Here is a 27,779-nt window from a genome sequence, read left to right as displayed (position 1 = left end):
CATCTCAAATTCAAAGTAATTTGCTATTGTTATTAAATATTCGTTAATAGAACAACAATCCTTATTGAATTGTTGCATGCTAAGTAGTGTCAACGATAGAAATTGAGATCCTATTAATCGTCGAGGAAGTACGATTATTTTTTGGGCGAAAAAGTATCTTAAAATATGATTATTAATATGTTTTTAAAATAAAAAATTTGAAAGTTAATTTGAGATTCTCATATAATTTTTTGAATGAAAACAATAAATATAGTCTATATGAGTTTTTGAATAATCACACTTGAGATATATCTAAAAAATAATTAAAAATAGAGTTTGAGAAGACTTTTCAAGGTGTAATGAAAAGTGTGATATAGAAAATAATTATAGATATTTTAATTTTATATATTGTGCTAAGCATTATATTAAATTTTTAGGAAAAACACTTTTCATAAGTATTCAATATTTGAGAATACGGTCCAAAAAAAATAGATTCTCTTATATTTGCTTATATAAAAGGAAACTCTCCATCAGATGCGAATGCATGAATTCAGCACCTCTGATAGAGAGTTTCCTCTTATATAAGCGGATCTTTTTCATTCGTTTTTGTTAATATAAAAACATCAAAATCTACCAATATGAGAAATTAAACCCTGCGAAGTGCCAGTCTAGAACTGGCACTTCGCAGGGTTTAATTTCTCTTGACAAATGACAATAATCAAATGCTCCAAAGTTTTCAAATTTTTATTAGGAATAGGAGCCTACAAAGCACTGATTATATATCAGTGCCTGGTAGACTCCTATTCCTTCTCTAAATGGGAGAAACTTTGTTTGAATAAGATAACATGCGAACAAAGTTTCTCCCATTTAGAGTGGGATTTGGAGGGTGGGAGGTACATAAATAGACTATGTATCTCTCACCCTCCAATTCCCTCGGGAAAGTTCGAAAACTTTGGTGCAATCAGCAACGATTGCACCAAAGTTTTTGCGTTTAATTGAAGGAATTGCTCTTTATGATATATACAGTTACAATGCATATATCATAAGGAGCAATTCCTTCCAGATATCTGGCAAACTTGCTCGCAATGGTTCACAATTGCGAACAAGTTTTGTCATTTGTCAAGAGAAATTAAACCCTGCGAAGTGCCAGTTCTAGACTGGTGCCTCGCAGGGTTTAATTTCTCATATTGGTAGATTTTGATGTTTTTATATTAACAAAAACGAATGAAAAAGATCCGCTTATATAAGAGGAAACTCTCTATCAGAGGTGCTGAATTCATGCATTCGCATCTGATGGAGAGTTTCCTTTTATATAAGCAAATATAAGAGAATCTATTTTTTTTGGACCGTATTCTCAAATATTGAATACTTATGAAAAGTTTTTTTTCTAAAAATCTCTGAATATATTTACAATAGTAAAATAAATAAGATATTTAAATTTATTTTTAAATGCTTTTTTTTATATGAGATTCTCAAAAGTTATATCAAAAGTCTGTTTTTTCTAAAATCTAATATCATAATCTATTTCTCATTTTAAGTACATCTTAATTCATTTTATTTTCTATATTTTTTCAATATTTTTGAGGGAATTGTGTTGCTTCCCCGACGATAAAATTGAGAGGTTTACACATTGACACTACTTAGCATGCAACATTTAAGTGCGCGTCATCTTAACTCATATCTTTGTATATATTACATTATCCAAAAATTCATCATTCTTTGATAGACAATCCTGAAATGTTTAATTTTGCATAAAAATAAACAAAATAATGAGAATCATCTGATTTATTCATGAATAACATCTTTTCAAAGTCGAGTTTGCACTATGTGTATATTATGCGTCCCTCATTTTCTCAATAAAATATAATAAATTTCTCAATGCTAAGTAGTTATTCCTAGAATCTTGCAAGTTTGCTTCGTGTATAATTGGAATGGAAGTTCTATTTAAATTTTCATAATACAATATTTATTTAGAAAACAAAATATAACAAAATAGGACAATATCAGTTAAATATATCTATCTGGTTCATTAAATAACTCCGGAGGAAGTTTATGCAACTTCCATGCATCAATTCCATATCCAACAAATTTCATAGCATTACTTACAGTTGCATTAAACTTGGAAGTATAATGGTGTTGCAATCCAGGTTCTTGATAGCAAATCATTAATATATGCTTGCAAAGTGCAAGAGATTGCATAGCATGATCGTTATAACTTAATTGCATATCAACAACTACAGAACCTGAGTGCATATACATTATTTTAACAAGTCCTGATCCTGTAACTGCATATAGAAATGTTAAACTTGCATAATGCTTGGCACTTTCTGAAATATTAAGTCCATCTTGAACATCTACCCAATCATATTCCGGATACTTCTTAGTTATCTTGTCACATATCTCTTTCCAGTTTTCTGCTTCTCTTTTACCTTTTCTATTTGATAAACCAAATTTTGTTGGTTTAATTTCATTCAATTTGTAGTATTCGCACAGGATATTGGAAAGATTCAATAGACATGTTCCAAAATGCCGTACGTGAGGAATTGGGTTGTATAAAACGTAAGCTTGTCTGGTAAAGAAGAATCTTCTGCCATCTTGTGAAAAACGACGCTTATATAAGCTGATACCAAAAACATCTAATGAAGCAGCTCCATCAGGGAAATTAGCAATATTTAAAATTGTCGATGATCTGTAGATTGATTGTGGTAAATATTGCATTGGAGACAAGTAATCTAAGAACCAATGACCATATGTCATTGTAAACATGTGACCAAACGCGATAACAGAATCAAATTGCTCAACAACTTGGCCATGGCCATCACCATATATATAATCTAACTGCGGATAATCATTAGGCAAGAAACAATGAGTACCGTTGTTTGCTGTTGAAGCGCCATTAATAGTTACGTCTCGAAGAACAGCATATGACATATTATTCCATCTAGTTATTCCGTAAATATCTGTTGTATAATGATCGTAACTTTTTCCTTGAACAAAAACCGAATTATTTTCAATTTCGAGATATTCTCTGAGATGTATTGCTCTTTCGAAGTATTCATTTGGTATATATCTTAACATCTTAAGTTCCATTTTTTCTCCTATCCTATATGGGCTTTCTTTCTTGAAATCGAACTTGTAATTTGTATTGAATTCACAAAACAGTTTAAATTTGATTGCAAACATGCATATAAATAACAAATAGATGTCTGGTCGCTCCCAAAACAAGAAACGCTTATTGTGCATACGTTTCATTGGGAACGAATCAAACTTTCCTCAATAAATTATGATACAAAAATAAAACAATCATAATGACATTCTTCTTTTTGTTTATATTTTGGTTTACTGAGTTATCAACTCTTACTAAAAACCTCAATTTTAAAAATTCTCATCCTTGTAACATTTTTTATGCAGAGAAATTCGTCAATTCTTAACAATATCATATTAAAATATAACTATTAAGTAGCAATGAAACCATATATTCTATGGATAAAGGTATAGTTTATTTTGGCAAACATTATCCCTTGAATTTATCAGAAAATTTCATATGAAATGAAATTATGACAAAATCATCGGAGTTGAAAAATACTCAAGATATAAAATAACATACTATTTTAGAAATAAAAAACAAAAAAATTAAAACAAATTCCAAGATTATATAACAATCTTGGAAGAAAAATAAAAAACAAGTAGTATATAAAAAGAAAAGTAACCCAAATTCATCTCTTTGACTTAGTACTTCTAAGAGATGGAAGTTTTGATCGAGTATTATGAGGAGAAATCGATTGCTTCTTGATATTTGGCTTCAAAATCTTCTTTGACGCAATTGAACGTGGAGAAGTTGTCAATTTTTCTAATGGTCCACGAATAACAAAAACAAAATTTCCTTTTTTGTCAAATGGAAAAGTTTTCAATACAACAGGATTGCTATTGAAGTTTGTGAAGTCAAGCATTAACGCTGGATCTGGCTGTGCAACGATTGAGAAAAATTGAGTGAAATAAGTTGGAACAGAGCGAGTTGCGAACATGGAAGCAGCAGCTATATGACATGCTTGTTGACACCAGATAAGATGGACGTTCGTTAGCATTGACAAATCCTCACAAATTAATAATGTCTTTGTATGATACTTATTCCTTGACGAGGAGAGTGCCACCAATAAGAACAATCGTCTAATAAACGATTGACCCCAATCGATGACCTCTGAGTCGCTAGAAAATCGTATCAACAAATCTCTGATGTAAAAGAAACATAATCTATGCCATAATTTGTTCTCAAGGCCTTTACGCGCTAATGTTTTCAAGGTCGGAATTGGGCCAGCGTAATCAGCCATTGCAGCAATATGAGACACATCTGAAGGAGAACGGATTCCGTATATGAACATAGACTTGAGAATTCGCAGACCTGAAACAACTCTCGGTTTCGCGGTCATTAGGAACGAAATTATTACCGGATAACTGATTGAATCTTTTTTCGTGGCAATTGTAGTTAGTAATGTATTAAATCTGGTTTGGTGTACATCCCTTGCAGTTTTGTAAGAAAATTTTCGAGAAATATTAATAATATTTCTAACTAACGACATTTCTACTTCGGGAGGGGAATTTGGAAGTATTTTGATCAGTTTATCACAGTACGTGGCCGATAATTGAATCGAATCTATGTTTGTTTTTGCAGATTCAAAAATCAGAGAAAATAAAACGTTTGACAATAACAAACGATGCTGCCATGCAGCCGATGACTTGCTGAACTTGCTTGAGACCGGTGTCAAAAGCCCCAAATAAAACTTCGCAAAAGAATTGACATATTTAGCTTTCGAAACTAAACTGAGCCATAATTTGTCTTTAGTATCTATTAAACTTTGTATTGCCTTTAGATATAAAATAAGGTTGTTTAACAAAAATGGAACTTGGCTAATTAAATAATATCCTGGATTTTGTTGATATGAACCGAATTTCTGAATAAGTTTAACAGCATCTGTAATTGTTTTCGGACATAACATCGAAGATATATTATGTAATGAATTTATGAAAGATTGAAAATCTACTAACGGAGAATCAACTAAAGTAGGCGCGTAGAGCTTAGAAGTGATATCATATATAGTTTTCCAATGTTCTTCCTGGTCTTTAATTGATATTGTAAAGTACCAAAAGATTGGAAAATCTTTTTTCCAAATTTTTCGAACGACATGAAAGTCAGGAGGAGAAACACCGTTACTGGCGTCAATAGCATCTTCGAAGTGTGCTATCCACCAGTTCGTTGACGTTCCTTCGCCTCCCAATTCCAAAACTAAATTTTAAAAAACGGTTTTAGCTGAATCTCGTTTTATCCCCGAGCACTATCCCTTTGAAATTCTAATATCTCGCAAAATATACTCTCACACGTAAAACGCTTTAGAATTTTATAATAAATTGATCTGAGAAAGGGACAGACTAGCCCATTGTCACTTTTTAATTTAGCAAATGAACGCTTATGGAGTGGAGTTTTTGGGTAAATCTGATTTGCTTATAAATGAAATAAAATCAAAAGAAACCATATTGGCATTATATTATGCAAAAATAAATGATCTTACTTAGTACTTTTAAAGTTAATTTCAGAAAAAATTTGACACAATGGTATCCGGCACATACAAGTGGTGTACAACCAAAATATAAGTTGGTTTAAACATATATTGCTATATCTCATGATCTTACTTAGTACTTTTAAAGTTAATTTCAGAAAAAATTTGACACAATGGTATCCGGCACATACAAGTGGTGTACAACCAAAATATAAGTTGGTTTAAACATATATTGCTATATCTCATGATCTTACTTAGTACTTTTAAAGTTAATTTCAGAAAAAATTTGACACAATGGTATCCGGCACATACAAGTGGTGTACAACCAAAATATAAGTTGGTTTAAACATATATTGCTATATCTCATGATCTTACTTAGTACTTTTAAAGTTAATTTCAGAAAAAATTTGACACAATGGTATCCGGCACATACAAGTGGTGTACAACCAAATCTTCGACTCGATGAACTTGTCATCGAGTTATATTCCAGTGTTGTTCCTTCATTCCTGATTAAGTTGCAAATTAAAGGTCTGGATTCAGAGAGAAGTGTTAAAGTTATCAAAAAAGTCACAAGAGATTTCGAAGAAATGACACAATTTAAAAAAGTCGAATGCATCAGTATGCTTGAAGCTGTTCAGAAAGGTCTGAAAAATGATACACTTGATCCCAACATTGTTTACTCAACATTAAAAATATTATTGCAAAGAAAACATTTGATTTAATAAACATTTAATTTATTATAATTAATTTTTTATTACAGTATAGTAAAAAATGCTATAAATAAATTATTATATTTTATTAAAATGTGACTTTTAATAGTAAGTGAATAAAATAAATCAGGAATTGGGAAAGAAATAAGGTTAATTAAAAATAATGAAAATTACAAGTTTAAGGTTAACAAAAAAGTGACAATGGGCGAGTTTGTCCCCCACTCAATTGATCTGAATGAAACAATTAAATCATCCGAATCACTCAATAATCGCTAACAGATCATCTCTATTAAATTAATAATTTAATATTATATAACACGCCAATTTATCATATGATGGTTATAAAAAATACGTTTATACTCTGAAATTTCGAAATTTCCTTCATTTTTTTTGAAATCAAATATATTTCATATTATAAACTACTCATAAAAAACCAACCACAAAGAATTTTCCTTGGAGATTGGGACAAAGTTGCAATTCGGCACTTTTTGTAAAAAAATGGGGTCATACTCATAATGAATAGAGACTTATAGCCAAGTCTTGATATCATGCAGGGAGAATATACATTGATAAGCAATTATATTTTATAGTAGTAGTATTCAGAAATTCTTACAATTTACAATACAATTTTCAAAAATGGATAAAGACTTATAGCCAAGTCTTGATATCATGCAGGGAGAATATACATTGATAAGCAATTATATTTTATAGTAGTAGTATTCAGAAATTCTTACAATTTACAATACAATTTTCAAAAATGGATAAAGACTTATAGCCAAGTCTTGATATCATGCAGGGAGAATATACATTGATAAGCAATTATATTTTATAGTAGTAGTATTCAGAAATTCTTACAATTTACAATACAATTTTCAAAAATGGATAAAGACTTATAGCCAAGTCTTGATATCATGCAGGGAGAATATACATTGATAAGCAATTATATTTTATAGTAGTAGTATTCAGAAATTCTTACAATTTACAATACAATTTTCAAAAATGGATAAAGACTAATAGCCAAGTCTTGATATCATGCAGGGAGACTCTCTACAAATACAAAAATTGATTATCATAAGGAAATACAAATTTATCAATTTTCATGTGAAAATTACATAAATTTGTTCTCCAATAAATAGCAATAATACTTTGAATGTTATATTAAGTAATATAGCTTCAGGTAAATAAGCTTACACTTCAAAAATATACTGTTTATTCATTAATTTTTAAAAAAGTCCAAATTATCTAATCTTGCTTACTCTTCCTTTAAACTTCTTTGTGCCAAATTTAATATTGCCTTCAAAGATGGAATAAGGACATTAGGTTCAATCCTTCGGCTTTCGACAATTTCCAAAATGTGTTGAATTAATTTCAAACATTCATCGTGTTTTGAAGCTCTTTGCTCAACAATCTGATTACCTGCCCTTGTAAAAATTCTTACTGCTCTTTCTTCATTCAAAACATTAGCGACTTGAACCTTAATAATCGCATTTGGAATCACAACAGTGATGAGAGTTATGACGATGTCATCAATGCGCTCATTTTTCTTACCCAAGAAAAATGTTTGCTTTAATTGATGAAAGTGTGATTCCGCAATGTTATTCGTGGAATCACCTTCTCCACGATATAACATCATCCAATGTTCTTTGGTTCTTCTCCATTGTTTATCGAAATACTTCAAAGCGCGCGGTTCTTCTTCTTCTAACATTGTTGTCAAGAACTCATATGTTTCATCAGACTCTTCAGCCAGCTTTTCTGCATTCGTTGCATCTGCACGTAATGTCAAAAAGTCCATTGCTAAATAGAAGTTCTCAAAATTCTGTGGATTGTCAAAATAGCTTCCAACTTTTGCACATGCGCGTAAAACATGCACAGCGCACCAACTGAGCTGCGCAAGAGGAAATCCGTCCTCAATTGCGCGAGCAATGTTTAGCGCACAGTCAGCGCTCCAATGCTGTGGATCCAGGTGCGCAAACTCACAGAATTTCACCAAACATTCTTGAATTTTTTCAGATGTCTGAGGGTTCACTAAAAAATAGCAAAAGGGGAAAATTGTGTTTTGACTTGTTTTCATTGTTACTGCAAACAATTGGATCTTTCCTTTAATTAAAGAATGAGTGGAATCGACGTGGAGAGGGTTATCAATGCTATGCACCAATTCTTTTGCAGCAAAAGGTGCATATATGATTGTAAACTCGGAAAAATCTCTATTGTAATCAAATTGAACGAGATCATCTGGGCACTCTTCCTGTAAATTATTCAAAAATGCTTCCAAAGAAGTGTAAGGATCGTTTGATAATCTTTGTGCAATAATCTCATCAAGGCAATAAAATTTGTGCTTTAAAGCATCAGTAGACTGCGCGAAAAGTTTCATCGTTTCTTTGTTATTCGTATCAATTCCGAACTTATCAAAAAATGCTTTTTGAGCAAGAAATTGCTTTCCACCGTTTTTAATATAAAGTTCGATCCATTTTTGATAAAATTTACTCGCGTAATGTGAACCCATTTCAACTCCTATATGATGGCAATGTTCTTCATTAACTTTGCTTATAGTAAACACTCCATTTTGTTCTTCAACCCTAAATTTTGCCTTGCATAGGGGATACGAACATGAATAAGTGACATATTGCTTTGGAGATCCCGTTCTTCTTCTGTATGGGACACCGCCCTTGACTTCCTGTTTAATACCAAAAGCAATAAGCTCCTCTAAGTCCACCGAAATCATAAAAATGAAGTGATTTTGAAAAGAGTTAACAAAATTCAAATCACATCAAAAACAAAAACACATAAAAAATATTTTATTATACTCATTCGAAATTAAAAATAATAAAATTTATATATATTAATTTCATTAAATCAAGGTTAAAAATCTCACCGGAAAAATAACCTCAGTGTGATAAATTTATCACCGGAAAAATTTACAATAAGGTTAATACCGAAAATATCGAAAAATCAACATTTAAGGTTAATTTAAGAGTATGCACTTTTGTCACCTACTCCACGCTTTCAGTATAATGTTGAATCACTATTAAAATAAAATAAAAAAAAAGGTATTGGGGCTTCCAGGGCTGCGCCCCTCTAGCCCCCTGAAGATGTTTAGTATAACACCAGGTCCCTCGGTCCCTCGGTCCCTCGGTTAAACGAACTTCTCTGAAAAAATGAGACAACATGACATTTTGACAACAGTCCAGGAAGTCTTAACAAGATAGGATGGTTATTTTACAAAACCGACAAGACCTTAACCGAGTAGTTTTCATGTTTTGTCACTTTTCTGTCACTTTTCAGGGAAAAAACATTTTTATTGTATATAAAATGAATTTTACAAAACCACCGTTACCCTTCTTTGGAAATAAGAGTAGATGTAAAGATATTCTATTGAGAGAACTTAAGAAACTACCGAATGGTCTAACATTTGTAGATTTGTTCGGTGGAAGTTTCTATATATCTCATTTGTGCCATACTGTATTTCCTGACTCAAAGATTATATGCAATGACTTCGACAACTATATGAACCGTCTCAAACATATACCAGACACAAACAAAATATTGAGTGAGTTAAAAGAAAAGATACCTATAGGTAAGATGGAACGTATACCATTAGATAAGAAAAATACTGTCAGAGAGGTTTTGAAAAAAGCAGAGTATATTGACTGGATAGTATATCTTCTAGACTATTGTATAGTGGTTCTATAAGAGTTCATGACATTGAAACACTTATGTCAAACGTTTTATATCTTAACTATACAAAGGTTTTCAAAGAGAACATAGAAAAATATACTGAGGGTATAGAGTTTGTGAGATGTCATTGGACAGAGTTGTATGAAAAATATAAAGACAAGGAAAATGTTTTCTTTATAGTAGACCCGCCGTTCTATAACACATATGATTTTCAATACCAAGTAGACTGGACTTTGAGAGACTCTTTAGAAACTTTAGACGTTTTACATAACCATCCATGCTTTTACTTTACATCCGATAAAAGTGGTTTGGAAAGTGTCATGAGATGGTTAGAGGATATACATGACTATGAGTTTAGATACGATAAGATAGAATATGAGAGAGGTCCTATAAACCGGAAAAAGTGTCACAACAAAGAAATTTTATTGGTAAGTAAATGTGGTTTGAAATAGGACTACTTGTTTTAGGTTTTTTCCATTGTGTCATTTACTTATTTGACGTGGCAGAAAGATATAGAGAATATGAAGATGAACCAATACCAGCAAATGTTCAGCATATGTACTCGTAAGAGATATTTTTATCTAATATTAAATGGACGCACAGAACTTAGCAAATGCACAGCAACCCGGACAACCAAACCCAGAGAATATTCCAAATGAAGTTAGAATACAAACTGCAATGGCAAACTATGGTCAAGTGCCAACAGATGTACAAATGCAAACTGCCATGTCAAATGACGCTGCGTTAGGCTTACCACCATGGTATGCAAATATGAGATGGAAAGAGTTTTATACAAACCCTGAAGTGGGATATAAACAACTCTATGCAGATGACGCGAACACAGGAGTTGACCCAGAGTATGTTTTCTACCAGAGGAGAAATAGAATGTATGAGCTCCAGTTAAAAAATGCTATGGAACTCAGAAGGAAACGTAAGAGACTAGGCGGACATTAGATTTTTACATATAGTAAAATGGGTTTCTTCAGTAGTATTGGAAACTTCTTTCGAAATGTTGGAAGAGGTATATGGAATGGAATAAAATCTGTCGGAAGAGGAGTATGGAACGGAGTCAAAAATATTGGTAAAAGAGTAGGTCAGTTCGTTGGTATTATACCTAAAGACCCTGAACCAGAAGAACAAGCTCCTGTTATACAACAGCCTGAACCTGCACCACAGTCTAGTTGGCAACCAAATCCAACACCTCAACCGTATTAAAATTATATTTTTACCGTTCGATAGTAGTTGTATATGAGACTAAGTTCTAAGTAAAACGCGTGGTATAATGGAACTATTCTCTTTCTTCCATCTGTTGTAAACCATACTTGAAAGTCTGAAATACTTCCACTCGGTGGTTCATATAGCTTTGTAGGTTTTTCGTAAAAGTCATTTGCCAAGCATAAAAAAGAGTTTTGTGCACCAGAAAATGAAGCATGAACTATAATAGCATCTGAGTCGAAAACATTTTCATATGTTCCATTAGGGTTTTCGACTTCATAAAAGTTCGGGTGTACTGGATATTCTGCAGGCTGATTTAACATCCTCAAAAATCTATACCATGCCAAGTTGTTATATTTTGTAGAAATATAAACGTCTTCTCCAAGGTCTTCTATTCTATTGATTTTAACAGTTGCATTTTTCCTGTCATATATAATATCGAGATGGTACTCTCCTTCGTCAATGTTGTACTGGTTTGCATATTCGAGATAGATATCGTTTATTTTTTCTTGAAAAGCTTGAAGAGTTGTTTCTAAGTTTACAAGCAAATTCACTTGTAAAAGTTTTCCCTGTTCAAATTTCTCATACGTACGTTTTTCTTGTTATAGTATCGAATTTCAAAACCGACCGTAAATGGGAAACCATGTATGGCTTCTGAAATGAATTTCATTCTACGAAAGCCAATAGCTTTTGTGACGGATGGGTCTCTTAACCATCTTAGTGGGTAGTCAAAACGATAGCCTTCATGCTTTACGGTCTCTGTCTCAAACTTTTGACCGACATTCGTAAAAAGTTCATCTAATGGTTTAGTTGTAGCAACTCTTGAATTTTCTTTTTCTATTGAAAGCATATTTTATCTAGAATAAAAATGTCGAAAGAAACAGCGTCTATGAGAGAAATACAACACAACCGACAACTCATTTTGCAAGCTCTAAATAAGAACACAACAAACTTTTCAAACTATTCTAAGATATCTGAGTCATTGAAAGAAGGAAGCTTAAAACTGACGATAAACCCAATGACAGATGAGTTTTCTGTTTCAAGACAGTAAGAACCATAGTTTGTATAAATCCAACAAAAGAACTTTAAACGAGAAACCTATAGATGAACTTCTTTTGAAAGCAGATGTTGAAAAGAAAGCTGACAAAGAGTATGTCATTGAAAAAGTTCAAGAAGAACATGACAGAGCAGATGCAACATATGCAACAAAAGCAGATGTTGACAACAAAGCTGACAAAGAGTATGTTGACGATGAGTTAGCATATCTGGCTAGTGGGTTAGTGAAGAAGGCAGATAAGGAATATGTGGATGAAAAAGACAATGAAATTAAAGAAAGGGTTGAATGGTATAATGAACGGACAACAAAGATTTTAAAAACGAAAGCTGATACAGGATGGGTTTCAGGATGTTTAGACCTTAAAGCCGACAAGAACCATACACATACCATTGCAAATATTACAAACTTACAAGAAACCTTAAACAGGAAAAGTGACGTTGGACATACACATACCATTGCAAATATTACAAACTTACAAGAAACCTTAAACAGGAAAAGTGACGTTGGACATACACACGATTTCTTCGCAACTGTTGGTATAGAAAATATTGCAGGAACGGTTGAAGAACCTGATGGAACTGGTGGGGATGTATTAAATTGGAAACCTCCTAACTTTCCACAAGGTTTAACATCGGATGAAGACATAACGACGATGAAATACATTAGATGTAGAAATGTCTATGTCATGGAGGATGAAAACAATGTTAAATTCACTGCTCAAGATTTATATGATAAGAAAGCTGACAAAACAGAGCTTCAAACGTTAAAGACAGAAATACTTCAAACACTATATCCTATAGGTTCTATTTACACGTCAATGAACTCTACCAGACCAGAAGTAGTACTTGGTTTTGGAACTTGGACTCAAATAGTCGACAGGTTTTTGTATTGTGCAAACTCTTCAAAGGAAACAGGTGGAAGTAAAACGATTTCAGGTGAAAACTTACCTGCACACAGTCACTACATAGATTTAAGTACATCTGAAGCAGGTTGGCATAAGCATAGATTTTGGGATTGGTCAGCAATGAAAAAAGGTAAAGGATATGATGTTAAAGACAACGTTCAGTTTGCTATAAATTGTTTCTGGGGTAGCACACAGGGAGAAGGAAACCATACACATCGCGTTTCAGGGTATACGCAAACAACGGGACAAAGTAAAGACTACATGCCACCTTACATGACAGTTTACGCATGGTATAGAAATGCTTAGTCGTCATTTTCAACTTCTTTAGCATATTCGTCAGGAGTTGTCTTATATTTGTTAGGAACTGTCTTTGAAAGTATACCACCTTGAACTTTGACAAGTTTGAAACGAGGTCTGACAATAGTAGTTTTATCTTCTGCTTGCAGTCTGTACATTTTGCCATGTTTGCCTAAAACTTCATAATATTCTCTTGTATACTTTCTTCTATTTTTACGAACACGAACGTGAGTACCTGTCGAGTTCCCATTGTTGTCATAGTCAATAGTATTTTCATATGGGTCGCGTTTAGGTATTTCTATTTTTACTTTGTCACCTTTCTTAAGTTTGAAGCCTGGCATTCTTTCTTGTTTGTCTCTTTTGACTAAACTATTAAATATATAGTCTTTCTCTAAGTCAGGGTTGTTTTTCATTTCTTCGGGGGAGTGGTTTCCCAAACCTTTTTGTTTACGGTTATTGTAAATATTTAAAACTTGTCTCATCTTTGCCATGGAGAAGTGTCTATATTGTCGTCATATGACATTTCATCTACCTCACCACCTTGTGGTTGGTTTAAGTCTCTTAAGATTTTTATACAACTGTCAATGACACCAAGAGCAGAATGGTTTTGGTCGACAATGAAATATTGGTTTACATTTTTTGAACGCAGATAGTTTTTAATATCGTCTGATTTGAAAGAACTTTCACAGTCAGATGTCAGTTTTGTTGGATGGTATTTGTCAACGAATATTGTCAAAGCAGTTTTCACATCTAAAATATTTTTGGACCATAATGGTATGGCTTCACAGTATCTTGTGTTTTGACCGACAAATATTAGCCAGTATGGTGGTCCATCTTCTCTATATCTCGGAATGTTTTCCAAGATATCCATAAACCAAGCATTTGGTGTTGAACTAAAGATTTTTACCATGAGTGCTTTCTTTGTTGCTTTAGAAACATACGGGTCCTTGTTTGAATTCGTCATTTTTAACCCATAAGAAATGGGTTTATTTGGCGCATTAGCAGGAGTCGCATCTAGATTTTTGCCCGCAGTGGGAACACTAGCCAGAGGTGCATTTGGAATTGGAAGGAAGATTTTGAGTACATTAGGTATACTGAAAGAGAAAGCACAACCTATTATACAAACTACAGAAAGGTTGGGAGGTAGCACGAGATGCAGCAAATCTTATTCCAAATCCTGAAACAAGAGGAAAAGTTCAAGGATGGATGGACAATGTAGGAAGACAAGCAGGAAACTACTATAACAAAGCAAATGACTACTATAACCAAGCAGGGCACTACATGGACCAAGGTGAAAGATTCTTTAACAGAGGATATAACCATGCACAACAGTGGGTAAACAACAACCAACCTCAACCGCCTCAAACGTGGGGAATGTAAATTTTTTACTGAGATGAAATGAACAATACAGCATTGAGACAAATGGGCTCAAGATGGATTTGTCGACTTCCAGCAGTTACACAACCACGTGTTTGTCAAGTTCTTCCTATACCTCAGGAAGTTTTAGACGCGACTTAAAAAACTAAACAACCAGTTGAAAACAAAACAAACTAAATTTTTTTTACTGAGATGAAATGACGAAGAAGTTGAAACGGTAGATTTGACACAAAACAAAAAGTTCAGAACCATTGTCAAAACCTGTCAAAGAACTTACAGATGAAGAGAAAATTCAATAATAGAAAGTGCTAGGTCTGGAAATACAAACTCTAACTACAAAGTCACTTTTCATAAAAATGGAACGGCAAGTATCTCAAAAAAGAAACAGACTCTCACAAATAAAATATTGAAGTCTGAAGGAGCTTTCGAGACAACAGATGGAAAAGTTTACTTCACTGACCAACAGTTCATTATAGAACATCTCATTGACTTAGAGTCGAAATATTCTAAACTTTACAACAAACACAAAAAGTTGAAAGGAAAACAGAAACAGATGGCATATGATATTTATGAAGATGTTGACGACACAACCATACCTGCAAGTGAGGTAAAGTCAAATGAACCGGAAAGTGACGAAAAACAGATAGAAGAAGAGAAACCAAAAACTGAAGATAAACCAAAACCAAAGGTTAGTTTTCAAACTAAACCAAGTCAACCTTCATTAGCTGGTATGGGTTGGCGTCAAAGACTTTTGGCAGCAGGTGGTTACGTAAAGTAAAAAAAACATTTTTTTATTTTTATAAAAATGCCCCCATATAGAATGGATAGAAAATCTGCTAGAATAAAAGCAGAGTTAGAAAGATATGGTTGGAAAGTTTCAAAGAAGTTTAAATATAGGAAGGGAAGACCCATAAAAGTCTATGACAAACTGGCTGGTCTGACCTATGAGATGGACTTGGAAACAGCGCGCGCCAATTATCCAAACAGACTAGAAAGGTTAGAAGAAGAGCGTCTTATGGATATGCCTTTCGATGTTACTGAACCTCAAGTTGAAGGACACGACGGCTTTGCCAGATTCTACTGGAAACATGACGAACAATTGTATCCTTTGAGAAGGAAAAAAGGAAAGGGTGAAGATGCACATGCTCCCATGGAAAGAACAAGATATGCATATGAGAAGTATCGTGAGGTTAGAAGTAAAATTACATCTGGTCGAACCTTTACAGTAAACTTTGACGAAGGAAAGAACAAAGAAGGCTTCATGGGAGTACTTGCTGCCATACAAGACGGAAATAAGAAAGGATACAATCTCAGACTAACCGTAACAGATTTAGATGGTCATATATACTATGCATGTGGCAATGAACAAACAGCCGCACAACTTCTTGACGCTTTCAAGACTACAAAGAGAGAACAAATGGTTGACTCCGACTCAGATATTTTGAATGCGATTGAAGGAATTGCAAGCGTGAAGTTCGAATGGTACCAACCCAACCCTCAAGCAGTCAGACAACATGCTGGGTATTTCCCGTTCATAAACAAGTCTGACATTAACCTGACAAGGTATGGAATTTACAATTCAATTGAAACAATTGTCAATGAACCTTGTATTCTTACATGTCTCAGGAACTCTGGTCTTGTTACAGATGAGAAGATGAAGTATCTTGAGTCATGTGTGAAGACAAGGTACATGCTCAGAGGTCAATTGTCAAAAGTTGCACCGTTGGCAAATGTGAATATTCGAGTCAACATACCGACTGAGAAAGGTTCTTCGCACGATGACTATGTAGTTGACTTCAAATTGCCATGGTTGAAGATTGTAATTGTCCACAACCACTTCATGTTGAACGAAAGTCTTACAAACCCATTGTTCGGAAAGGCAAGTGCAACATTGTCAGAGCTGTTAAATTCATTCTTTTCGAGAAAGGCTTGTTGGAACCAATTCCAGATGACAAGCTGACAGAAACTTTTGTACCAAAAGACGAAACAAACTTTTCATTGTTGGTAAGACCAAAAGTTGTTCCGGACAAAGTTATAGCACAAAAGAAGTACACAGCTCCAAAAGGAGTTGGATTGTTCGGATACCAACCTGAACCAGAAGAACTTCCAATGAGGTTGCAAGAACTTCAAGATGCTATAAACAAACTTCCATTGAGACATCCAGTCGACGTCAAATTGTATTGGAGAGCATCTGAGTTAGGTCAGAAGGTTTTATATGAAACAGGTTGCTTTGACGATGTTTATGAGATAACAGGCGAGGTTTCTCAGAAGATAAGAGACTCACTTGAATTTCCACGAACCGGGCCGATTGGATGCGATAAGTTCGACTCATACGAAAAAATATACTATGTCGACCTTAACGCTGCGTACATGAGGTTCGTCCAATATATCCCGACTGGAATTCCAAACGAAGATGGTGAGTTCCCGGGAAGGAACTATACAGTTGGAAAAGTCATACAACAAATGTATGATATTAGGAAAGCTTCAAACCCCAAACTTGCAATGACACTCAAATTGCTTATGAATTCGACATGGGGATATTCCATTAAGAAACCTCAAAAGATGAAGAGTAAACACTATGAGAAGGTCGACAACTTTGTTGAAAGGTTCTCCCCTTTTGTTTTGAAGTACGAGTTCACCGAAGGTCAAAATGGCTTAGTAACCACAGTAAAACCTATTGTCGAACATTGGTCCTATCCTCAGTTCGCAAAGGCAGTCCTTGACAACTACAACAAATTTTTCTCGGAAGTTAAATCCAAAGTGAAGGTATACTATGAGAACATTGACGCACTCATGACGAACGAGGAAGGCTATAACAAACTCATTGAAATGGGTTTAGTCGGTGAAAAGATGGGCCTTTTTAAGCTAGACAAGGTATTTTCCGAAGTTCATGTTCTCTCCAAGCGTAAGTACTGGGCCATACTTGAAGACGGGACAGAAATAAAACATTGCATGAAATAAAAAATTGCATGAAATAGTAAAACATTTTTTAAAACATTTTTTAAAAAAAATATTTTTTTATTTTATTTGAAATGTACGCTGAGTTTGTTGGAAAGGACCGTTGGGAAACTTGTTTGTTAGATGAGAAATATGAAATTCACTGTTGTGAGTCATTTGAAGTCAGAAACAAAAAGACAAAAAGAGTTTTAAGCGAATGGGAGCGAAATGACGGATATGCTATGATGAGGATTGGTGGAAAACACTATTTTAAACATGTTGTCATTGCAACTCATTTTATACCGAACCCTAACAATTTACCTTTTGTAGACCATATAAACCATATAAGAAACGACAATAGACTTGAGAACTTGCGTTGGGTCACTCGTTCTGAAAACAGTAAGAACATAGGCAAATTTGGAGATATTGTATTCGAATTTGTCGACGAACTAGAAGATGAAACAATTGAAATTACAGACTATGGCGAGCATACGTTTGAGTTTTACTACTATAGCGAAGAACAAGACTCTTTCTACTTTTATACCGGCGTAAACTATAGGAAATTACAAGTATATTTTACTAAGGCAGGCTATGCTCATGTAAACGCTAGAGATACAGATGGAAAATGCGTTCGAATACTTCTTAACAAATTCAAGAAGCTATATGGCATACCATTTTAAAACGTTTTTAAAACAGTATATTTTTACATATATAAAATGCTTCAGGTTGAAAAACAAAGAACAAAAGTAGCAGATACAAAACCGTTAGACTATATCTTTACAAACGCTGGCAGGACTATATCGGATGAAGAAATTTTATCCGGAGCTTATCGGTTTGACTATCCAATTCGCTGGCTTCAAAGTCCTTCAGATGCAAAGGCAATAGGATTTAGAAGAGTTTTGTTTTCAAATAGAACTAACGCTTTTATGTTTGCAGTATATTTTCACGGTCAGTATAAAGGTTCTGACGGTCTAATAGAAAAATTTGACGAAATGAAGATCTTTACTATTCGTTCAGACGAAAGTCTTGAAAAAACTCTAAATGACTTTCAAACTCAAATAAACAAATACTACTGGGAATTTCAAGAAAAATACCACTCTTTACTAAATGGAACATACTATCTAAAACTAGAATACGATAAGATGAACTCCACCGTTTCATTTCAAAAGATTGAAATTAACCCTCCAAGAGATACAGAGTTTTTATATTGGGGGGTGGACAAACGTTCTTGGGCACAATTTCTTCGGTTACTAAACCAGAACGAACCCTTACCACCTGACGGTCCTTTTAAATTTATACTCCCACCAACAGATTTGACAGTTTATAGAAACGTGTTCGACCCTCAAAATGTTATGTGTCATGCAAGTTTCAGTTCAAGCAACAACAGTTTTCTTTGTATCGGTAAGGACTTTTATGACTTTGCTTCTAAATTCTACGAACCACCTAGTAACAGTTTCTCTGACTTTCAAGTCTGGTTCACAACAAACGGTGTGCAGCATATTATACCTTTGTACTATGACTTTTATCTCGAATTGTCTTTCATATACAACTACGGAAAAGTGCTGAAAAAGTATTGAAAAATATATTTTAGATCTCACCAGGTCACCAGGTCACTCGGTCACTCGGTCATTTTAACTTCTCTGAAAAAGTGTGACAACATGACATTTTGACAACAACACAGGAAATAGATTTCTTCGTCAATGTTTTGTATAAAAAGCACCCCGCGGAATTCCGCGGGGTGGTATATTCTTCACGAAATGCTTGTTTTGCCATGATTTCATCGTATATGTTTTGTATAAAAAAGCAACCGCCGGAATTCCGCGGGGTGGTATATTCTTCACAAAATGCTTGTTTTGTTGAGACTTTCATCGTCAATGTTTTGTATAAAAAGCAACCGCCGGAATTCCGGCGGTTGGTATATTCTTCACAAAATGCCTGTTTTGTCAAGACTTTCATCGTCAATGTTTTGTATAAAAAGCAACCGCCGGAATTCCGGCGGTTGGTATATTCTTCACAAAATGCCTGTTTTGTCAAGACTTTCATCGTATATGTTTTGTATAAAAAGCACCTGCCGGAATTCCGCGGGGTGGTATATTCTTCACAAAATGCCTGTTTTGTCAAGACTTTCATCGTCAATGTTTTGTCAAGACTTTCATCGTCAATGTTTTGTATAAAAAGCAACCCGCGGAATTCCGCGGGTTGGTATATTCTTCACAAAATGCTTGTTTTGAGGTCGAGCCAAAAGTGGCTCCACCGTATTTTTCAACCAAAACTCGTTCATTTTGTTGTTCCCGGACCAAAAAATATATTTTAGGTGAAGAGGTGAGATCTCACCTCTTTTCTCACCTCCTTTCTCACCCGTTGAATTTTCATGAATTTTCCCGAAATAAAAAAAAGTTAGTTTTTTTAAAAAAATATTTTTTATTTTTATTGTAAGAACATGTTAGCAACAACAGCACCAAACTCGTTAGTCATGAACCCAACTTCAATGTTAGTAGAGATGAAAAGCTTCATTCCTTCTTCATATACTTTCGAAACAGAAATCCAGAAGATAAAGCAGGAACTTCTCCAAGGAGTTTTAGACTGTAGTGCGAAAGATGAAACAAATGAAGAATATCTTTATGAAATGCAGGATATTATTGACCATCTACCTAAACTTCCTGAAATACAACAACAAAAGCTCACTATTCCAGAATTCGATGAAATAGAAGTCAAAGCAACTGACTCAGTAGAAACCAAGAAGTTCATACGTAAGGTAAACTATGAGTTTCTTGGATTTCATTGCAACCACAAAGTCATGGACAAAGATTGCGATATGGTATATAAGAACATCTCTGACATATACAAATCTGAAGAATTTAAGACCTACGACAACTTTGTTTCGTTAGTTGCAAAATGTGTATGGCAGATAAGAGATAAAGATAAAAGAGGTAAAGTATGGAACGAACAGATAAAACCAGCAACTTTTGAGTTAAAGAAAACCATTGACGCCTTAGTTGTTTTAGCAGGTTTTATTTCAATGTACAATGCTAAAATGAACCCACAATGTTCAAAATGTAAAGCAGCAATGAGGAAATATAACTACTCCGTCAAAGAGATAGAACGTATGAGAAACGACTATGCAGATTTAAAGAAAGAAGCAGAGAAACCAGCAGAAGATAAAATGGACATGTTGACATTTCTGAACAAAAACTATCCAACTGCTGACGATTTCCTTCTATCTGACGTCAAGAAGAAATATAAAGAAACATTCGGCATTGTGAAAACTTTTGACATACTGACAGAAGAAATAGAAGCTACAAAACTGTTTAGGATTTCAAATATACATCGTACAATTCATGTAAAACGCTTGTGAAAAGGAGGTGAGAAAACAGGTGAGAAAACAGGTGAGATCTCACCACTTCACCTAAAATATATTTTTGCTGAGTAAAAATGACCAAATTTCATGATATAACTGTATTTTTTTGACGAAGAGAACTTTGACACTTCGTGAAAAAACATATACGAAGAAGTTCATTTCCTGGACTGTTGTCAAAATGTCATGTTGTCACCATTTTCAAAAAGATGTTAGTTGACCGAGGGACCGAGGGACCGAGGGACCTGGTTCCACCTAAAATATATTTTTGCTGAGTAAATGACCAAATTTCATGAATTTCCTCATATGTTTGCTACCCCGACTTTTTTCGGCCTTGCATAAAACTCTATGAAATCATGAAAAAATGACCAAATTTCATGAATTTCCTCATATGTTTGCGACCGGCGGAAAACCGCGGGTCGAGATTCCGTACGAAAATCGTAAAAAAACTCTATGAAAATCGTGAAAAATTGCGTCCCGCGGAAAACCGAGGAACGAGATTCCATTCGAAAATCGTAAAAAAAAACTCATGAAAATCGTGAAAAATTGCGAGTGGGAGAAAAACCGTAGTCGCCTAAAACTCATGAAAATCGTGAAAAAATGCGAGTGGGAGAAAAACCGTAGTCGCCTAAAACTCATGAAAATCGTGAAAAAATGCGAGTACGGGAAAAACCGTAGTCGCCTAAAACTCATGAAAATCGTGAAAAAATGACCAAATTTCATGATATAACTGTATTTTTTTGACGAAGAGAACTTTTGCACTTCGTAAAAAAATCCCTGAAATCATATCTTTTATACAAGATAAAAAAAATAGCGTTAGTTTTTATTTTTTTTATTTTTTTATTTTGTATGTAAGAACAGTAAATGACAAGCACTGAGTTTGAAACAGTTAGAAAGATAGACAATGAGACCAAAGTGGTTAGAATTGGTGATTTAAACGTAAGATACTCAAAGAAATACAAAAAATATTCTTTGTCAGACATTTTAACACTATCTGAAGGAAAGAAAGCACACGACTGGGTTAAAAATGCTTCTACTCAGAAAATTTTGACAAAAAATCCTGAGCTTATGATATCGGTAAGATTCTATGGAACAAGAGCATATCTTATAGACAAAAGTCTTATACCAGTAGTTTTGTTCTGGATTGACCCAGTTGTTGGATATAATTTCATAACATATGGTTCATTCGATACAGAACGTTGCAGTGAAGGCTTACTTTACATCGTTCAGAAACCGAAGGACTTCAATACAAAGAGATATAAGATAGGAAGAACATTTAATATAACTCAAAGATATGACAGTATAGTCAATAGAGTTAAGGTTGCGTTTGTTAACGATATGAGAGCTGCAGAAACAGAACTACTTGAAAAGTTTGAGAAAATGTATGGTGCTCCCACGAGAGGTAAAGAAACGTTTGAAGTAGATGAGATCGACAAAGCTATAAAAGTATTTGACGAAGTTGCTGAAAAATACATGTAAAGCGTTTATTTTTGGTCTTTTATACAAGATAGAAAATAACGCTAATTTTATTTTTTTTTATTTTTTTATTTTGTATGTAAAGACAGTAATGTCAACAACAGAGAACACAACAACTGCTATCGTTCATGAAGCCATAAGTGAAGAATATGAGTGGGTTCAGTATAACAAACAGTTACGTCTCATTCGTTCGGTCAAAGATGACATGTACCAAATGCAAAGTATTTTGACAGCATGTTTTGCACCAGATACTAAGGTTCCTAAAGACTGGTTTAGGAACCAAAGCACTATTGAACTATTAAATGAAGCACAGCGAGACATACTTTTTTCTGAAAATCGTGAAGAACAGCGAGTGGGAGAAAAACCCAGTCGCCAAAACTCTATGAAAATCGTGAAAATTGCGAGTGGGAGAAAAACCCCAGTCGCCAAAACTCTATGAAAATCGTGAAAATTTGCCAAATGGTTTGAGAGGTTGGTATGTACATAGACTTCTTGTAAATGCTGTTGCAATGTGGGCTTCACCTCGTTACGCTTGTATATTTACAGACTTCTTGACGAACTTCATAGACAAGAACGTGAAGAGCTAGAGAACAAGCTTGAAGCAAAAGACAAAAACATACAGAAAAGAATACCACGTTCGGTACCAAAAGGAAAGGAAAAGAACTATAAGTATATGATTTACACTGAAGAGATGGAAAATGAAGAAGACAGAGATATGGTTATGTTGCATTTAGTCAGAAGAAACAACAAAAGCTTTTACGACCTTGCTAAGATTTACAAATCTGACAGAAATTGGTTCTATCGCGAAAACTTACCGATTTCAATGACACCAAATGAAGATGTTAAACAGATAGTTCAAGATACGTTACCTCAAACACACTATGATATGAAAGGTTGTACAATACTTACATTCAAAGAAGATTACCGCTACTGAAGGAAAAGATAACAGAGTATTTCGATAACTTCAAAGAAGAAGAGTAAATGAACCATTTATTTTTCAAGCTTGACACCAAAGATGGCTCAGGTAGCTCTAGATGGTAAATTGTCTTGTCCGAGTCCTTCTGGCATTCCGAGTCCTTCCTTCCTACAGGAAAAATTTCCTTCCAACAGGAAAAGTTTTTCCTTCCAACAGGAAAAAATTTTCCTTCCAACAGGAAAAGTTTTTCCTTCCAACAGGAAAAAATTTTCCTTCCAACAGGAAAAAATTTTCCTTCCAAGGAAAAAATTTTCCTTCCGACAGGAAAAATTTTTCCAGTTGTCCGTCCGTAAACCATTCAAATTTTCGAAAATTGAGAACTTTTTGGCCGACCTTCAGGAAAAATTTTTCTTTCCGACAGGAAAAATTTTTCTTTCCGACAGGAAAAATTTTTCTTTCCGACAGGAAAAGTTTTTCTTTCCGACAGGAAAAGTTTTTCTTTCCGACAGGAAAAGTTTTTCTTTCCGACAGGAAAAGTCCTTCCTTCCGACAGGAAAAAGTCCTTCCTTCCGACAGGAAAAGTCTTCCTTCCGACAGGACACAAACGGTCCGACGTCCACCAACCGAGTCCATTCCAAAGCCAGAAGAACCGACAGCCCCAGCACCACAACAGACTAAGACTCAAACACTTACATTTTTACGCTTGACTTTTTACAATTTGAACTTTGTTCGCGTAGATGTGAATTCTGAAAGAAGTATGAGGGTCTTGTATGACTTTGTACTTCTCCCATAGTTCATGTCTGTCAAACTTACCTGCCATGGACTCTTTCATAAGTTCCATGAAATCGTCTTCGGACAATCCGGGGAAAAGTATGATATCAGTAAGTATTCTCTTTACATCCTTACTTAAACTCTTTGCTGTCTGTACACAAATGACAACTGAGATGTTAAAGTGTCTGAGCTTCTTAAGAATTCGACACATGTCTTGTTCTCTGTTCTTTAACAAAGGATGAGAAGCAAAGTCATCTAAGATAAGAAGACATCTATGAGGGTAAGTCTTCCAATCGTAAGATTGCAATTTCTTCGAAAGTACTCTATCTCTTTCTGTTTGTTTCTGAAGTGTTTCTTCTCTAATATTCTCTGCATTTCCTCATTTGGGTCTTTAAACTTAGAATTGACATACTCATTTATAGCATTGTACTTCAAAACTCTTCTTTGGTACTTCTTTATCCAATCTAACAACTCAGAGTCTTTTATACATACTAACTTAGACTTTTTTATAATATCTTTGAACGAATTGACGGTTTGGTCAAATTGACCAGAAGTACTACAAATGACTACTAACTCATAGAATGGGTTCTTCTCATCTAGTTCTTGTTGTTGTGCAGCCATTTTAAGATAAGTGAAAGTCTTACCCGACCCAGGCGGTGCAATTAGACCTGTTATACCATTCTGAGCAAATAAGAACTTGTCATGTATGGGTTTTATCTGAGCATTTTCCAACTTCCTCTTGTTCTTATTTAAAACATTCTCAAATTTCTTGTCAATGTCAGCAAACTTTTTTTCTAACATATTTTTAGAAAAATTAAAATTTTTATCTTTTAGGAAATGTCTAGCGATTTCGCTATCTATATTCGAGACAAGCTTTTCGACAGCAAAACATCTGTCGACCATAAAATCTTACATAGTGTAAACAAGAAAGGTGAATTTGTTCTAAAGTTCTGTTTCTGGGAATATGACAAGAACCATAAAACCTTAAGCAGAGAAGTCTTAAAATTTGTCAATGACAGACTTGTTGACAGAGATGACGCCTCTTGGAGAGATGAAGTCCAACAAAACTTCTTAGAATGCAAAGAAGACACATGCGCTGTTCTTGAAAATGAAATAGAAAACAGAATAGAAGAGCTATTAAAGGACAAAGACTTTTACAAAAATATGGTTCTGAGAAGTTTGACATAACTCCACCAGAAAAGAAGAAGAGAGAAAAGAAAGAAAAGAAAGTAGAAGAAGAGAAGAAAGAACCAGAGCCAGAGAAAAAGAAATTTGACATGTAAAAATAAAATTTTATTTTTAGAACATTTCTGGGTCAATGTCAATGTTCTCTTCCTCTTTAGGAGCAAACACTGGCTTAGACTCTAAAATCTTTTTACCCAATTTACCTTGAACTTCAACTATCTTAGACTCATAATATTCATAGTCGTCTGCTTTCTTTGGTTCATAAGGTATAACAAGTTTGTATGCTTTGCCTTCTTTAAGGTTTGAGAACCTTCTGTCAAAACTTTCTTTGACTGTTAACAAACCTTCTATGTCTAAGTCTTCAAATTTCGCACCATTTTTAGTCACAATAGCAAACTTAACTGGTTCGATGTTCCAAACTTTGTCAAATGTAGACTTTTCAAAATGGTAGAAGTAAACATTCAAATATGTGAATGGGTCTAGTTCTTCTTTAAGTCCTGACATATACTTGTTGACTGAGATGAATTTCGTCATCTTTTCTATCGGATAAAAAAAATATTTTTTTTAAAATTTACTCAGAAAAATTTTTCTTTGTATATACACCATTCTGAACATCTAAAAGATTTTTGACATTTGCCAAGAATGTTCGTTTAGACGCTGTCATATAACCATACTCTTGACAATACTGTTTATACGAATCGTACAATGACCTTTCATCTAAACACTCAAAGTTAGTCTCATCTATAAACAGTTCATATACACTCTTGTTTGCTTCTAACAATGTTTGTCTCTCTTCGGTATGTGGAATTTGTCTTGGATTGAACTTAGAAATATCTAATGTCATGAAATATGAGAACAAGTGGTTGTAAAAGTCAGATGTCAAAGTTTCTGCTAAGTCGTCAAAATATTCTGTATCTTGCATATGAGAATCTGACGTTCTGACAACTACATATCTTCTGTCAGAACTTTCTAACTTCATCGGAACGGCGTTGTTTGAAACCATGACGAAGTTTGCAACATTTTCACAAACTCTTTGGTCTCTTACTTTCTTTCACAACTCCAACTTTGTCTGTTATAAGACTCTTCAAAGCATCCGAGTTCAAAACTTTTGTTGTATCTATACTTTGAAGTTCGTTACATACTATAAGTTTCATATTCTCTATTGAAGAGTTAAATTTACCGCAGATGTTTTCTAAGTTTGTCATATTCGGGTTCGAATACCTTCTAACAGTTTGCATAAGATATCTGTAAAGAAAGTGTTCTTACCTGTTCCTTGTTTTCCAATTACAATGAGAGCAGTTTCATTTTTAGCACTTGGATGTTGTAAGATGTTTGCAAACCAACATAAGATATACTCATAGACTCTTCGTTTCTTTCATTGCATATAATTTCTTTGACATGGTCTAACCAAGCTTCTATAACATTTTCTTTCCATTCTACTTGTTCGTATTTATATCCAGTGAAGATAGAATAGAAGTTTGGAGATGGTGCATAGAACTTTATACCACGAACTGAAAAATCTTCAAGTTTTGACAATAAGATATCCCAAGCATCTAACATCTTCATGCCAACTTGTACGACTTTTATTTTCTTAAGTTTCTGTTTACATTCTTGTTCTGAAACTATTGTCGCTTTAGGTTTGTTTAAAGACTACATCCCATTCTTTCATGACATAACATTCTGGGCAGAGTCGACATAAATGACTAAACGTTTCAAATTCTCGACTGCTTTGTTATAGTCTCTAAATGGACACATATTTCTGAAGGCTTGGAAGTCATAAAAATCTGAAACGTCTATTCTGTACATTTTTTATAAAAATAAAAAAAAATATTTTTTTTATTCTTGAGCTATTTGTTGTTCTTGACTTTGTTGTTGCATTTGTTCCATTTGTTGCATTTGTTGTTCTTGAGCTATTTGTTGTTGAAGTTGTTCTTGTAGTACAATACTTTCACCAGTTGCATCTTCCAATTCGAAACTTTCTGCCGTCATTGACAAATACATAGGACATAAAAGTTTTACAGGAACAAAGTTTGCGTCAACTAAGGTTAAGTTTATGTTTGCTAAAGTGTTTGAGTTTACTAAAGCTGAAAACTCTGCATTCGAATGAACAATAGGCAAACCAGCAGAGAAAGTGTTGTTTATACGCATGAGTATCTTTTGGTCATAGTAGTTTCTGTCGACATTCGAATAGCACTTTGAACCTAAGTTTGAAACAATATATAAAATAGGTGTACTTAAAGTCAATGGAACAGACATTCCTTGTATGACACCTTTCCTGTTATAGGAAACTGTTGGTAGTAAAAACCAGATATAAGTTTTGTATTATAGCTCATATCGTTTATACTAAACTCAGTCGGACATCCAAACATAATG

At 34.0% G+C, this 27,779-nt stretch overlaps 13 protein-coding genes and 5 pseudogenes across 18 annotated transcripts, besides 6 other annotated features; 10 read left to right on the top strand and 8 right to left on the bottom strand.

Moving 5' to 3' along the window:
• The first annotated feature begins 702 nt into the window (after positions 1 to 702).
• Positions 703 to 1,089: a mobile genetic element.
• Positions 1,090 to 1,597: 508 nt separating this feature from the next.
• TVAGG3_0207740 (glycosyltransferase family) lies at positions 1,598 to 3,323 on the bottom strand (the record flags this gene model as incomplete). Its single annotated transcript, XM_001302676.2, has 1 exon — positions 1,987 to 3,069. One exon carries the CDS (start codon positions 3,067 to 3,069, stop codon positions 1,987 to 1,989), a length of 1,083 nt encoding a protein of 360 aa, XP_001302677.1.
• A 283-nt stretch (positions 3,324 to 3,606) lies between these two features.
• On the bottom strand, positions 3,607 to 5,258 carry TVAGG3_0207730 (uncharacterized protein; the record flags this gene model as incomplete). The annotated part of the gene is made up of 1 exon (XM_001302675.1): positions 3,696 to 4,973. One exon carries the CDS (start codon positions 4,971 to 4,973, stop codon positions 3,696 to 3,698), a length of 1,278 nt encoding a protein of 425 aa, XP_001302676.1.
• Positions 5,259 to 5,389: 131 nt separating this feature from the next.
• Positions 5,390 to 5,427: a terminal%2Cinverted (terminal inverted repeat of MuDR-5_TvMULE4 transposon ID:TVAGG3_0207720).
• Positions 5,390 to 6,465: a mobile genetic element.
• Positions 6,432 to 6,465: a terminal%2Cinverted (terminal inverted repeat of MuDR-5_TvMULE4 transposon ID:TVAGG3_0207720).
• A 232-nt stretch (positions 6,466 to 6,697) lies between these two features.
• Positions 6,698 to 9,237: a mobile genetic element.
• Positions 9,238 to 10,594: 1,357 nt separating this feature from the next.
• On the top strand, positions 10,595 to 10,870 carry TVAGG3_0207700 (uncharacterized protein; the record flags this gene model as incomplete). Its single annotated transcript, XM_001302673.1, has 1 exon — positions 10,595 to 10,870. One exon carries the CDS (start codon positions 10,595 to 10,597, stop codon positions 10,868 to 10,870), a length of 276 nt encoding a protein of 91 aa, XP_001302674.1.
• An 18-nt stretch (positions 10,871 to 10,888) lies between these two features.
• On the top strand, positions 10,889 to 11,131 carry TVAGG3_0207690 (serine threonine-protein phosphatase family; the record flags this gene model as incomplete). The annotated part of the gene is made up of 1 exon (XM_001302672.1): positions 10,889 to 11,131. One exon carries the CDS (start codon positions 10,889 to 10,891, stop codon positions 11,129 to 11,131), a length of 243 nt encoding a protein of 80 aa, XP_001302673.1.
• Positions 11,132 to 11,133: 2 nt separating this feature from the next.
• Positions 11,134 to 11,981, bottom strand: TVAGG3_0207680 (annotated as a pseudogene). The gene has a single exon. A coding segment is annotated over exon 1 (848 nt).
• A 235-nt stretch (positions 11,982 to 12,216) lies between these two features.
• Positions 12,217 to 27,779: part of a mobile genetic element that runs on past the window's edge.
• TVAGG3_0207670 (uncharacterized protein) lies at positions 13,395 to 13,730 on the bottom strand (the record flags this gene model as incomplete). Its single annotated transcript, XM_051226535.1, has 1 exon — positions 13,395 to 13,730. The coding sequence occupies one exon, from the start codon at positions 13,728 to 13,730 to the stop codon at positions 13,395 to 13,397; it is 336 nt and encodes a 111-aa protein (XP_051111521.1).
• Positions 13,868 to 14,353, bottom strand: TVAGG3_0207660 (uncharacterized protein; the record flags this gene model as incomplete). The annotated part of the gene is made up of 1 exon (XM_051226534.1): positions 13,868 to 14,353. The coding sequence occupies one exon, from the start codon at positions 14,351 to 14,353 to the stop codon at positions 13,868 to 13,870; it is 486 nt and encodes a 161-aa protein (XP_051111520.1).
• Positions 14,964 to 15,544, top strand: TVAGG3_0207650 (annotated as a pseudogene). Its single transcript has one exon. A coding segment is annotated over exon 1 (581 nt).
• TVAGG3_0207640 lies at positions 15,587 to 16,880 on the top strand (annotated as a pseudogene). The gene has a single exon. A coding segment is annotated over exon 1 (1,294 nt).
• TVAGG3_0207630 (DNA/RNA polymerases family) lies at positions 17,269 to 17,727 on the top strand (the record flags this gene model as incomplete). The annotated part of the gene is made up of 1 exon (XM_051226533.1): positions 17,269 to 17,727. One exon carries the CDS (start codon positions 17,269 to 17,271, stop codon positions 17,725 to 17,727), a length of 459 nt encoding a protein of 152 aa, XP_051111519.1.
• Positions 17,799 to 18,383, top strand: TVAGG3_0207620 (His-Me finger endonucleases family; the record flags this gene model as incomplete). Its single annotated transcript, XM_051226532.1, has 1 exon — positions 17,799 to 18,383. One exon carries the CDS (start codon positions 17,799 to 17,801, stop codon positions 18,381 to 18,383), a length of 585 nt encoding a protein of 194 aa, XP_051111518.1.
• TVAGG3_0207610 (uncharacterized protein) lies at positions 18,420 to 19,280 on the top strand (the record flags this gene model as incomplete). The annotated part of the gene is made up of 1 exon (XM_051226531.1): positions 18,420 to 19,280. The coding sequence occupies one exon, from the start codon at positions 18,420 to 18,422 to the stop codon at positions 19,278 to 19,280; it is 861 nt and encodes a 286-aa protein (XP_051111517.1).
• TVAGG3_0207600 (organellar and viral DNA polymerase type B) lies at positions 20,144 to 21,058 on the top strand (the record flags this gene model as incomplete). The annotated part of the gene is made up of 1 exon (XM_051226530.1): positions 20,144 to 21,058. One exon carries the CDS (start codon positions 20,144 to 20,146, stop codon positions 21,056 to 21,058), a length of 915 nt encoding a protein of 304 aa, XP_051111516.1.
• Positions 21,923 to 22,537, top strand: TVAGG3_0207590 (organellar and viral DNA polymerase type B; the record flags this gene model as incomplete). The annotated part of the gene is made up of 1 exon (XM_051226529.1): positions 21,923 to 22,537. One exon carries the CDS (start codon positions 21,923 to 21,925, stop codon positions 22,535 to 22,537), a length of 615 nt encoding a protein of 204 aa, XP_051111515.1.
• On the top strand, positions 22,626 to 23,484 carry TVAGG3_0207580 (annotated as a pseudogene). The gene has a single exon. A coding segment is annotated over exon 1 (859 nt).
• TVAGG3_0207570 (protein of unknown function, DUF4108 family) lies at positions 25,610 to 25,940 on the bottom strand (the record flags this gene model as incomplete). Its single annotated transcript, XM_051226528.1, has 1 exon — positions 25,610 to 25,940. A coding segment is annotated over one exon (331 nt), but the record flags the coding sequence as incomplete, so codon positions are not given.
• TVAGG3_0207560 lies at positions 26,215 to 27,212 on the bottom strand (annotated as a pseudogene). The gene has a single exon. A coding segment is annotated over exon 1 (998 nt).
• TVAGG3_0207550 (uncharacterized protein) lies at positions 27,243 to 27,662 on the bottom strand (the record flags this gene model as incomplete). The annotated part of the gene is made up of 1 exon (XM_051226527.1): positions 27,243 to 27,662. One exon carries the CDS (start codon positions 27,660 to 27,662, stop codon positions 27,243 to 27,245), a length of 420 nt encoding a protein of 139 aa, XP_051111513.1.

Source organism: Trichomonas vaginalis, chromosome IV (assembly GCF_026262505.1).
Source record: "Trichomonas vaginalis G3 chromosome IV, whole genome shotgun sequence".
Lineage (NCBI taxonomy): Eukaryota > Parabasalia > Trichomonadida > Trichomonadidae > Trichomonas > Trichomonas vaginalis.
The sequence above is the reverse complement of the archived record's forward strand: the minus strand, read 5'-3'. Positions and strand labels throughout refer to the sequence as shown.